This window comes from Glycine max, chromosome 9 (genome assembly GCF_000004515.6).
Source record: "Glycine max cultivar Williams 82 chromosome 9, Glycine_max_v4.0, whole genome shotgun sequence".
Taxonomy (NCBI): domain Eukaryota; kingdom Viridiplantae; phylum Streptophyta; class Magnoliopsida; order Fabales; family Fabaceae; genus Glycine; species Glycine max.
The window spans coordinates 48,238,547-48,251,233 of record NC_038245.2 but is presented as its reverse complement, the minus strand read 5'-3'; the positions used below and the strand labels follow the sequence as shown (position 1 = coordinate 48,251,233).

The window sequence follows — 12,687 nt, the reverse complement described above, 5'->3', positions numbered from 1 at the left end:
TTAATGGTTTTACATGAATTTAAAACACTTTAGAATGATTTATTTAAAATATAAATAAACCATTCTTATATATAAAATTTAGGTTTATGACTATATTAATTAAAACGAATTAGTTTAACCACTTTTATTTGTATTGATGAATAAAGTATTTGTTTTTTATATATAAGATCCGATCTAATATTTTTAAGATATATAAATTTTCAAAAAATTCATAAATTTAATAATTAAATATTACGTTTATTAAATGTAATATTTAATAATATAGAAGAAAAATATTTATTATTTATAAATTGATATAAGTGCTATAATAATAGCACTAAATATTATATCATCACTTACCCTTAAATTTATATTATATATTCATCTGTTTTTTTTTTTTACAAAAATATACATTCATCTTAAAACAACTATTTATAATTTTATATAATAATAAGCCTCACAAAAAATATTAAGAGTCAACATATTCCACAATACATGAACTTTATATCTTTGGGAAAAAAAAGTAAGAAAACAACTTGTAAAATTCTTTAATAATCTAAAAAAATACTAAAGAGAAACCATCATTAAAAAGAAAAATCCAACAAAACTAATATTAATTTAATCTTTAGGTTGATTTTTTAATTTTTTTTTATTAAGAATAAACAAAGATGTGTGAGCTATCTTAAAAAACAAAAGACAAAATCTACACATCACAAAACACATATTCGGCATCAGAAGGGTGTCTGTAAATATACGACTTCTATTCCTCTCTATAAGCTCTTGAGTGGCATTAGAGGATCCATATATCTTACATCTTAGAACATCCATTCCAAACTCAATACCATATATCTTGCATTAAACGATAATGACTTGAAATCAATTAGCAGTAAAAAATAAAAAACTTACATGACTGTCTGAGCCCGGGTTCGAACCGGGGACCTCTAGTGTGTGAGACTAGCGTGATAACCAACTACACCACCCAGACGTTGATGTTATAACTACTTTCATTATATTTATTCAAAGAATATAAAGTAAACTGAAAATTTTGAAAAAATAATATTCATTTTATACTTTTCTTGCGCTCTCAAGTTTTTTTTTTTTTTATTGATCCCAAATATGCGAATGGTGGACAGGACGAAACTTATATGCATATAAAATATAGATATTTGATGTTGCTCTTCAATAAGAGTTAAAAATTTACATTGGTAAATTGTGTAACATATCTCGTATTATTTTGGGCTTAAAATTAATTTCCTCCAAATATGGATAGTCAAGTTCTTTCCACTAGAATAACATTTCAATGACTCTGGGAATATTTGTATTTGCGTTACGTGTTAGAGCACGTTTAGTGTAATCCAAATAAATAACAATTCGTGTTCAACGTGTTTTTGAAAGCATAAGGACCCAAAACAAACCCAGAATTCATCATTTGTCTTCTCCCAAGACTTAGGAAGCAAGACTATACTGGTAGGTAATGTTATATGTATCATTTGTCCATAAAAAAAAGTATATTTTTCTTACATTTGAATTGGCAATTCTGGTTGTATAGTGATTGATGAAGTAAAGCTATAACTTTTGAAATGAAGAGATGAGCCATGGTTGTTGCGGATGCCAGCAGAGATCAGGGCTCGTGGTGATGGAAGAGCCGACAGAGGCGTGAATCTTTGTAGGAGATGGTACAAACGCGACAACAAAAGGACCAATTTGTAAATTTTAAAACTAGTTAATTGTAAATAAATCTAACACATCAATTACTTGTCAATCACAATTTTGAACCGTTGATTAAAAATAAAGGTGCACTATATGATGGTGATATAGTGGTGCACCACCTATTGTATGGTTCACCCGATCATTCACTATAGAAGGAAAACAAAAGAAGACAAAACTAAAAAGAACACCACAAGTTTCAGTGCATTTTTAGCTATTCATAGATTAGATTTGATGGCTGACTTAGCAGAAATAACTTCCCTCATTACACCTTCTTGAACCACAGACACAAGATGCTGCAAGTTGTCAAATGCATAAATCTTATGAAAAAGTAGAACTAGGGAAAATAGGAGAAACTAATGCTGAAAAGAGATATTTCAGGTATACAGCTAAATTAAGCGCTTATTTGATAAAAATGTTTTTTCATATAAAAAATATATCATAAACTTAATTGTTTCAATAGGCTTCACAGTAAATTAACCCCTTAGTTACCTCTCCCTTCTGATTGAACATTTGGCCAGTGACATAGCCGCGGGCATTATTGGCAGTAGGACTAAAGATCTGTAGAACAAATTGGGCGTATTAAAAACTTTACATGATGAAAAACATAAAAATATAAAAAAGGAATTTTGGGGAAAAATATTTTTAATTTAGAAAAAACTAACTACTCAAATAGTTAACAATATTCAAAGAGTGCTTAACGAGCCACCAATTTATTGACTTATTAGCTGTTTGAGTAATTAATTGTTCCTAAAAAAAATATTTTTTCGCCAAGATTTTTGTTGTTTTAACTTTCCTATAATGAAACACTTTATGACACTTACCACAAATAGTATCCAATCATCAGCTCTTAAAGGTCTGTGAAACCACATGCTGAAATAAAACCAGCAAAGCATTAAACAAAAAGGAAGAGAGCAAATTCATAATCATAGCTTGAAAACTTGTTAGTTGAAGTCTCACATGTTATTATGTTACTACATAAATTACTCATAACATGACTAAGATACTTACGAGTGGTCCAGACTCACAGCACGAGCCTTCCTTCCCTTCCTACGGTTGGGGTTCAAACTCACTTGAAGGAAGATTAGATCTGATGTATATGCTACCACACACCTTCATCAACACAAACCAAATCCACTGATTGTTATATATAAAAGAGTTGATAAGCCCTTACTATTTAAGCTTTTGGATTGGTTGATCTTAATATGGTAGGTACTAAAGCCACTATGACCAAGCTAGTTCTTTCTTCCGACATAACTTTTCCAAAGACAGCACAAATTTTAACAAAACTAGAAGCTATTTATGGCAACAGGCTCCATGGAATGCAAGCATTAGCACATCAATAAAAGCCCTCCTAGCTCATGCATTTGCCAATTTCACAAAGCTACTCAGAACTGAACATATCCAACAGTAAATTAAATATAAGTTATGTACCTATGCAAGGCTTGATCATCTGAAAGTTTTCCCCTTGCTCTAAACCAGTATCTCAAACTGCATTCAAATTTTAATTAAGTTAAGATAATATGCAGCATTAAATTCCCAGACATTAAGGCTCTGTAGAAATGATTTACAAAGAAAGTAAGGCAAAGGATTGATGTATCTGGAACTGGAATGGTACACCAATCCTTTCCCTTCTCTCTCCAAATCTCTGTCAACAACCATAGCATAAAATACAAGTAAAAATGCAAGCACAAATTGGAAAAGTATCAAGCTAACCTAGGAGGAGATTTGGTCTGATTTGTTGAAATTTTAGGTTCACAGAACCGTATCTCTATGGGCCAGGGAATGAATTCAATTGTAGCAACCTTGTTCCGGTAAGTTCTGAAGCAGCAAATTTTTTCATTATAATATATGGCATAGAAAATCTTCATACAGATTTGTCAGGAGCTAAACTAAATAAAAACAAATAGAAAACTGTAACATCAAGCATGATATGATTGATAGCATATAATACCTTGGAAGACGAGGGTCAGTAAGACGTTGCTCCCGAAGCTCTTCCAACGATAAAAGCTGTAACAGAGAACAAAATGTAACAGTCTAAATTCATAACTATTTTTATGGATATAAGCTAGTCACTTGCCGTATCTGGAGCAGGGACTGATGGGATAGACACTTCCTGGTGGTGAAACCCTACTTCTTCCTTCTGTAAAATTTACAATAATAACAAAGTTAAATGTGCTCTGGAATTTAGAGCAGAATTTCTTGACAAGAGCTAGGGCATATATGAAAGAACATATGTCGATTGAAATGAAAACGGCTTAAAGACTATGTTACGTGTTATATTTCGTAATCATGATAAACTAATACTAGAAAAAGGGAAACATATCATAGATTCATTATTCTTCCAATTATATTGCTGATGCTGGATTGCATCTCATTTACTAATTGATAATATTGCATAAGTTACCTACTCATAACCGTACTAAAACCTATCTGACCATAACCCAAGTAAATTAAAAAGCATTTCATACCAAAATTATAGAAGGTATCCCACTTTTGCACCTGGGTTTTACTATAAATTTGATACTAATTTTATTGTATCAATGACAGGGATGTCATGTTATATAGTTGCACAATCCTGGAGGCTGGATGGTCCACAGTCCTCCAAATGGCAATTCATCTTGTCATTCCTTACAGTACTAGTCTGAAATGTTAAACTAAAGATAACTGCATGTGATTAATGCCAAAATTTCCCCTTATTATAGACTATATACGTATGAAATTGAGAGAAAGCATAACTTGGCCAGATTCACAGTTAAATACACAGAAAAAATTACTGAAATTTAATCTTATTCCAAGTCAAGAAGAATGAGGAATTGGGGATTACATGAAATGAAGCCAACAAAGTGAATATGACATTTCCCTTTTGAATTGCATCCACTTTCCTTGTAGCAAAACTCTTCCCATCACGGAGACGCTTAACTTGATATATAATGGGTACTGGAAAACAAAAGTTTACAATGATTATAATATATTGTTAGCTAACAAACAAATGAATTAGCAGTAAATAATCCCTAATTTCTTCACTCTATTGCATTCTTTTCCCAGTTGAGTCTATCTGATTTTTTCTTCTTAGAAGATAGAAACTTTATTAGAAGACTATAGAAAGTCGAGGATTTAGAGCTTGCAATTGTTGAGAAACAAAACAAACATGATATGATTGATAGTATATAATACCCAACCAAAACAAACATGCCCACTAGTAAAGAGAAACTGGTGACGAAAAACAAGAAGTAGGATTTGTCAAGAAGGTCATTAGACTGCCATCTATTAAAAAAACTGCAACCATTTATTTACAAATGTAAATTATAAATAAAATAGAAGAAAAGGTTTTTCTACAAAACAATATAGCAGCTGGACCAAGAAAAGAAAATGAATCTTTCAAATAAGGAAAAATGGAGGAAAGAACCAGAAAAGGTTACATCAGAGTATTGTCAATGAAGTTCAGATTAAGCACACTTACTGTTAAAATCCCCCACAAGAAGAAAATAGACATGCAAGCTATGAACAACTTTACGACAATCAACAGATTTTGATGCTGCAGCCAGTGCCTGTATATTAACACTTTATCTTGTTAGAAATCATTGCCAAGATAGTGCCACTGACATGAGTAGCATACTGTACTATGAAGATAAAGTAGTTTTTTCATACCTGTCCAACTATTTGTCCACCAAATACCTTCCCAAATGTTGGAGCATCTGGAGGAGTGATTCCTCGGAAGATGTCTACCTTCCAAAGATAAAGAACAGAATGATATAAGGATGAAATATACAAAATATAGCCTGATACTACTTAACATCAAAGATAAACCAGCACAATCACATCTGACTAGTTTCTTTTTTCCTTATCTATCTATTATAGTATATAATATATAAGGGTACCTCTATAGGGTCCAAATGCAATATATGCTCCACAAGTGAGCATGTATCATGAGATTTTTCTGCACTCCAAATAGACTTTGGCTGCAGCAATGCTGAGTGCTCATGGGGCAGCACCAAGCATGATAGCTGTCACAGCAAACAAAAGCAGTTGCTATAGGATTAACAATACAAGTTTGTTTGCATATCGTGTCATGAGAACTGAGAAGAGGGAACCAAATATTTTCTTAATTTGCTTGAGTGATAATTCCTCCAAGCAGAGTGGACTTATTTGTATTGAAGAGTATTACAAACATAATAAATGCCAAAACAATTTACAAGAGAACAATTAAGATACCACTACTTACTATGATGCATTAAACCTAGCTATAAAAAGTCCCTGGGAAACTTGGAAAAATAAAAATATTAAAATTCTTATCTTCTGAAAGATTTAATTACTCGTTGGGTTCCTATAGTTACAAAATTTTTCCCAGTTAGTCCCTATACTTAAAAACATCCCCTTTCAGTCCCTACACTTAAAAACATCCCCTTTCAGTTCCTACACATATCATTTTAATTCCTTTAGGTCCCTATGGTTAGATTAAAAACAGTATGTGTAAGGACTAAACGGGGATGTTTTTAAGTATAAAGACTAAAAGGAAAAGTTTTTGTAACTTCAGATTGGGATCAAATGAGTAATTAAATCCTCCTAAAATATTCCTATTTCCAACATATGTTGACATTGGAAAGCAGTAGGAAAATAAGCCAAAAGGCACCTTTGTCAAAGCTACAACATCAGCATGGTGAACTTCATTTGATAAACCTGCAAGTTGGTAGTTCACATTAGTCTTCTGTAATTATAGTTATATAGCAATTTAAAGTAATATCTCTCATGTCTTAAATGTAACAAGTAGCCAAGATACATGTCAAAACTGATGGAGAAAAGAATGTCAAATAAACATGTCAAGCCTAATCACTGAATGCAAAAATACTAGTCCAAGGGAGTCAAAGAACCACAAGAAGATGGTGATGGGGGGAAACAGGGATGGATCTGACCAAAGACATCAAAAGAATACTAATCGTGGTGATTAAAGACTATGAACTCTCAAGGGTGCTAATAAGGCAGAACACGCAAAACTTGGTGACTAGGATGTCCCTACTTTGGTGGAATTGAGATCTGATAACTATTTGATTTGTGGAAACAGTGGTGGGTTGATTTAATGAGAGACAGAACACAATTATAAATCTGAGATGGCAGCAAGAAAAGGAAATATAAAAGAAAGTGACATTGGTGGAAGAAAATTATGATTTTGGAGGAATTTGTAACAGCTAGCAAGAAAAGAATCATGGAGACAATAATGTCATCACAATGGTGTTCCAAAATTGTAAGGAACTCAGCAATGGAATAGTTACAGGATAGGTCACGTAATATAGTATCACTTTGATACTATGTCATGAACCAAATATTCCAAAGGCTTATGTGATCAAGTGAACACACAAATGGTTTTATATTGGTAACACGCCCCTCTGAAGCCAAAGCTCATTAAGCTTGAAACATGAAGAATGCACAGGTCCACCTAACCTTATCCACACAATCTTTTTTTTCAAGGAATGGAAGTGACAAGGATAGAACTCTTGATCACTCAGTCATAACTGGTCCAATACCATGTTGAAATTAAATGGTTTAGGTAGAGAAGGAGGAAAAGGGGAAAAGAGATAATATTCTTGCATATAAGGATGTGTTAAAATACAAATCACTAAACCTCATTTGTACTATTACTACTGAACTCTTAATCCTAATTAAATAAGTAAAGATACCATAATCTGGAAACCACTTCTAAGATACTCTAAAATAGTCTAAGATTACAATAAAAATATTATGAGATATTTTCCAGAAATTCTAACAAACATAATTAAGAATAACCAAATCATGATCCTATGACCTAAGAAGCCTATACCTTTTAGGGTGAAAGCAAAACGCTTAAACTATAAACATAAGTCTTGAAGCATAGCTACAAAAGAATGCAGTTTATTACCAAAACCAAAATAGTCAAATCTTTTCAATTGAAACTCTGGATGATTATCATCGTCAGCATTAACAGAGCCAACAACCTCAGCCTGCAAGTCAGAAAGCTGAACATTCAGCACAAAACTGAAATTTCAAAGAACAATAAAATCTACAGATCTGCATCTACATCACTCCAACTGATCCAATGACTCTTTTCTTAGACAACTTTCAATTCTGAAATATGACATGAAAAATAAGCATACCTCTCCCTCCCAGATGAAGTAAAGACCATCCCCACGTTCTCCCTCACGAACAACATACTCTCCCGGCTCTACACAATAATCCATCATCCAAGAATTGAAAACATTAATGCATATATTAATTTCATCCTTCCATAAATGAAACATCTCTTCCAATTGATTGTCAAGATTCTGGATAACTGGAAATCTTCTAAAATACTCCAATTATCCAAAAATAATAACAATAACAGTAAGAGGGAGGCTAGTAGGAACACACTCTTTCTAACACTCTATCGATTGAAATTTATTGAAACTACAAAATCAGGATATGATATGAGCCCCACAAAATTTTGTAATTTTCAATAAATTTCAACCAATCAGAGAGAAGATGTTGGAAAGAATGTGACTTAGAGTGTGTTTCTAGCATTTCTCATAAAGATAATAATAAAGCTACTATTATTTGAACAAAGTTTGAACATTTTTCCACTTAATTCATGACACAAAATCCAATTCAATAGGAAACAAGGTCAAAATTTAAAAATCCAAACTTAATTACCATAGTGTTTGAGAATCACAAGCTCAGATATCTTCCTTACAGACGAGCCAGGAAGCCTCTGTAGCAGAGGAACGTTCCCGAGGAACTCAAACACTGCAACAACAAGATCAAACAGAGAAAACCAAACCAAAAAATTAAACTGAAAATAAATAAAAGTAAAATTAAAATTTCTAAGTTCCCGATCCTCTCCCGTTTGGTTGGCAGAGAAATCGATGGATAACGAAATGAAAATAGCAAAGTTTTGTTTTCAGCAGATTTAAATTTTCTAAGCATCCAAACAGAAAATATTTCTCACCATCTTCCTTGGCCATTTCACTGATTGAACGGTTTCAAGCACTGTAATAATATGCGCATATACACTGATTGAACGGTTTAGTGATGATGATGATTCATCAAGAGTGGAAGAAACGGGTTCTATCTGGTGTGGAGCAGTGTACAGTCAAAGCGTAGAGCCGAGGAAGTTGCACCAATAGAAACTCTCGGTTTGGAAAGTTGACTTCGATACATGTGTCTCTGTTCATACACTGCAATTATTAGTTTCGGTTTCGCACCTTTTTTTTCCTTTCTTTCTTTCCCTTTTTAAATTTGGAAAAGTGATTAAAGACACTTTTTTCATGATATAACCGAAAAAAATGTGACTAAATTGGGACATATCAGAGAAATCACAAATGTAATAAAACATCTATTAAGAAAATTAATGTCTTAAATAATAAATCTCAATTTTCTTGACTGATACTATAGTAGTTAAAAAAAAGGAAGAGAGTAACTAAGAGCAACCGAAATAATTAAATAAAAGTTGTTATAAGTAATTTGATGTAAATAATAAGTATCACTTAATAAAATAAAACTATAATTATTTAATATGATTTACCTTGGAAGTGAAAGGGACCGATGGGATAGACACTGCCTGGTGGTGAAACCCTACTTCTTCCTTCTATAGAATTACAATAGTAACAAAGTTAGATGTGCTCCGGAATTTTGAGCAGAATTCCTTGACCAGAGCTAGGGGATATGTGGTAAAACTGTAAAAGTACATATGACAATCAAAATGAAAACATCAAAAAGACCATGTTACACTTACATCAAACATGTTATATTTTGTAATCTTTACAATCTAATACTAGAAGAAAAGAAAAAAAAACTTATCATAGATTCAATTATATTCCAATTATATTGCCAATGCTAAATTGCACCTCATTTGCTAATTGTTGATATTGCATCAATGTACCTACTCCTAGCAGTACTAAAACCTATCTAACCAAAACCCAAGTAAATATAAATGCCTTTCATACCAAAATCATAGAAGCTATCCCATTTTTATTATCAATTTGATAGTTTTATTGTATCAATGACACGGATGTCTTGCACAATCCCTGATGGTCCTCAGTCCTCCAAATGACAATTCATCTTTTAATTCCTTACAGTACTACTCCGAAATGTTAAACTAAAGATAACTGCATGTGATTAATCCTAAAATTGTCCTTATTATAGACTATATATTCAATTAAGAATGATAACCAAATATATGTGTAAAATCAAGAGAAAGGATAACTTAGCCAGATTGACAGCTTAAAAAAACTGAAATTTTATCGTATTCCAAGTAAGGAATTGAGGTTACCTGAAATGAAGCCAGCAAAGTGAATATCACATTTCCCTTTTGAATTGCATCTACTTTTCTTCTAGCAAAATTCTTCCCATCGCGGAGACGATAAACTTGATATATAATGGGTACTGGAAAACAATGCGAATTATAAATAAAATAGAAGAAAAGGTTCTTCTACAAAACAATGTAGCAGGTGAACAAAGAATAGAAAATGAATCTTTTAAGTAAGGAAAAATGGTAGAAAGAAACAGAGAAGGGAGTTAAATCAGAGTATTGTCAATGGGGTTCAGATTAAGCACACTTACTGTTAAAATCCCCCACAAGAAGAAAATAGGCATGCAAGCTATAAACAACTTTAAGACAATCAACAGATTTTGATGCTGCAGCCAGTGCCTGTAGAATGTATATTACACATTATCATGTAAGCAATCATTGCCTAGAAAGTGCTACTGACATGAGAACATGCTGTGCTATGAAGACAACTTAGTTTTTCTTACCTGTCCAACTATTTGTCCACCAAATACCTTCCCAAATTTTGGAACATCGGGAGGAGTGATTCCTCGGAAGATATCTACCTTCCAAAGAGAAGGAACAGAATGATATATGGGTGAACTATACAAAATATAGCAAGATACTACTTAACATCGTTTTAACTGTGGTCTGCAACCACAATTGCAGCTGCAACGTAAAGGTTTTTCAACTGACCGCAACTTTCGGCAGTGTTTGCAATGAAACCACAGGCAATTTACTTAATGTCAAAGATAAACCAAGACAACCATATAAGACATAGTTAACAATTTTTTTCCCCTTATTATAAGACTTTATTTCATCTCTCTTCTTTAATAAAATATTCTGAATTATCTCTTGCTCTCTCTTATGGAGATTGAAGAAGATGAAAAGATTCTCAATAAAGTTAAGGATAAATTTGAAAAAATATTATAATTATAGAAAATTTTAATGCTAATAATTAAATTAACTAACTTTCTTAACAAACATAAATTAATTAATTATGTCTTATAATTAGAGACGAGAGAGTATAATATATGGGTACCTCTATAGGTTTCAAATGCAATATATGTTCCACTGATGAGCATGTATCAGGTGCTATTTCTGCACTCCAGATAGACTTTGGCTGCAGCAATGTTGAGTGCTCATGGGGCAGCACCAAGCATGATAGTTGTCAAAGAAAACAAAAACAGTTGCTATAGGATTAAAAAAACAAGTTTGTTTACGTATCATGTTGACATTGGAAAACAGTAGGAAAAGAAACCAAAAGGCGACTTTGTCAAAGCTACGACATCAGCTTGGTGAACATCATTTGGTAAACCTACAAGTTGCGAATTCATATTATTAGTCTTCTGTAATTATAGTTATATAGCAATTCAAAGTAATATGTCTCATGTCTTTAATATAACAAGAAAACTCCAGACAAAAAGTTTATTCACAAAAATATCAAATAAGATCTATATGCTTTTTACAGCAGTCAAACCTTATTTGTGTGATTACAAAATTTAAAACTAATTGTTGTATTTTCAATGCAGAATAGTATTGAAATTATAGGGTTTAGCTCATAGGTTGGGATGGAGGAAGAGAGAAAGGAGACTTTTTAATAATATTCTTTGTATATGTGTTAAATTACAAAACACTAAAACTTATTTATATATAATAAATAGGATAAGAATGAAGTCTGAATTAGAAGTATGATACCAAGACCAAAAATTTGGTTTTAGTAACAAAGTTCATTCTCATGTAAATCAAAATTTTCTATGCCATGTTGAATAATGAAGTTTATTAATTACCAAAACTAAAATAGTCATATCTTTTCAAGTGGAACTCCGGATGATTTTCTTCATCGGCACTAACAGAGCCAACAACCTCAGCCTGCAAGCCAGGAAACTAAACATTCAACACAACTGAAATTTTGAAGAACTTTTGTAGACAACTTTCAATTCTGAAACATAACATGAAAATTGAAAAAATGAGCAATACTTGGGCTTGATGCGTGAACAACAAATGGTAAGCCGATGTGGGACTTGGGTATCAAAATATGAGATTGGACCTAACTCAACCCCAACAGCTAACACAAGAGAAGGCTGCTCCTCATTTATATATTTTAATTTGGCTTTTAGGGGATGTAGGACTTGGGTATCAAAATCCAAATTTGATTACCATAGTGTTTGAGAATCACAAGTTCGGATATCTTCTGCACAGACGAGCCAGGTAGCCTCCGTAGCAGAGGAACGTTCCCGAGGAACACGAACACTGCAAGAACATCAAATAGAGAAAACCAAATCATAGTAATACAATTTTGATAATTGCGATTTTGATCCCTCAAGCAAGTTTCAGTTGCATTGCATGATGATGTTGCAGCTGACATATTATCACATGTGACTTGACTTAATTACATTTTTCTAATCTGCTATTGTAATTGTGAGGGATCAAAAGTGTACAATTAAGCCATATTAACATATATGCCCATACCTCATCATCTTCATTAAGTATCACATTAAGAAAATCTGTTAAATAATTAAAAAAAAGATCAATGGAGGAATCAAAATCGCACAATCGTGATACTCCGGACAAAAATGCAACTAAAAAAGAGAAGTGCAAAGTGTGTTGTGTTGTTATTTTCTTTTCTGCAAATTTTCTCAGCATCCAACAGCAAATTTTCTCGGTGAGGCTCACTCACCTTCTTCCTTGGTCATTACACTGATTGAAAAGTTTCTAACTTATTATAT

At 32.5% G+C, this 12,687-nt stretch overlaps 2 protein-coding genes and 1 non-coding gene across 5 annotated transcripts; all 3 read right to left on the bottom strand.

Moving 5' to 3' along the window:
* Positions 1-890: 890 nt before the first annotated feature.
* TRNAV-CAC (transfer RNA valine (anticodon CAC)) lies at positions 891-964 on the bottom strand. The gene has a single exon. It is a non-coding gene; the product is annotated as a tRNA-Val (tRNA).
* Positions 965-1,682: 718 nt separating this feature from the next.
* Positions 1,683-10,337, bottom strand: LOC100813197 (acyl-CoA thioesterase 2-like). Of its 3 annotated transcripts, XM_041004826.1 has the most exons (20): positions 10,255-10,337; positions 9,965-10,077; positions 9,218-9,368; positions 8,642-8,859; positions 8,347-8,439; positions 7,815-7,882; positions 7,580-7,661; positions 6,320-6,366; positions 5,568-5,693; positions 5,338-5,415; positions 5,150-5,237; positions 4,514-4,626; positions 3,767-3,829; positions 3,641-3,696; positions 3,403-3,507; positions 3,121-3,177; positions 2,698-2,799; positions 2,511-2,559; positions 2,179-2,247; positions 1,731-1,982 (listed from the first exon to the last, which is right to left on the bottom strand). In XM_041004826.1, exons 4-20 carry the CDS (start codon positions 8,655-8,657, stop codon positions 1,905-1,907), a joined length of 1,290 nt encoding a protein of 429 aa, XP_040860760.1. In that variant the 5' UTR covers positions 8,658-8,859; positions 9,218-9,368; positions 9,965-10,077; positions 10,255-10,337; the 3' UTR covers positions 1,731-1,904. The 3 variants fall into 3 exon arrangements, with proteins under 3 accessions (NP_001357858.1, XP_040860760.1, XP_040860761.1); XM_041004827.1 differs by lacking the exon at positions 10,255-10,337 and having other exon boundaries at positions 9,218-9,280; positions 9,965-10,026; NM_001370929.1 differs by lacking the exons at positions 9,218-9,368; positions 9,965-10,077; positions 10,255-10,337 and having other exon boundaries at positions 1,683-1,982; positions 8,642-8,800.
* LOC100784310 (acyl-coenzyme A thioesterase 8-like) lies at positions 9,306-12,654 on the bottom strand. Its single transcript, XM_041005512.1, has 8 exons — positions 12,639-12,654; positions 12,138-12,211; positions 11,749-11,830; positions 11,245-11,276; positions 10,447-10,524; positions 10,255-10,342; positions 9,965-10,077; positions 9,306-9,368 (listed from the first exon to the last, which is right to left on the bottom strand). The coding sequence occupies exons 1-8, from the start codon at positions 12,652-12,654 to the stop codon at positions 9,306-9,308; spliced, it is 546 nt and encodes a 181-aa protein (XP_040861446.1).
* Between the last annotated feature and the right edge of the window lie 33 nt (positions 12,655-12,687).

What these genes read in the sequence shown, in the direction of transcription:
- LOC100813197 (XM_041004826.1), bottom strand. An exon ending in CAGACCAAATCTCCTCCTAG is followed by an intron (nt 3,178 to 3,402) that starts GTTAGCTTGATA and finishes ATTTGAATGCAG; the next exon opens with TTTGAGATACTGGTTTAGAG. An exon ending in TGTTCAATCAGAAGGGAGAG is followed by an intron (nt 1,983 to 2,178) that starts GTAACTAAGGGG and finishes GACAACTTGCAG; the next exon opens with CATCTTGTGTCTGTGGTTCA.
- LOC100784310 (XM_041005512.1), bottom strand. An exon ending in ATGTTCACCAAGCTGATGTC is followed by an intron (nt 10,525 to 11,244) that starts GTAGCTTTGACA and finishes TCTCTTTGGAAG; the next exon opens with GTAGATATCTTCCGAGGAAT. An exon ending in CTTTGCTGGCTTCATTTCAG is followed by an intron (nt 9,369 to 9,964) that starts GTAACCTCAATT and finishes GTACTTTTACAG; the next exon opens with TTTTACCACATATCCCCTAG.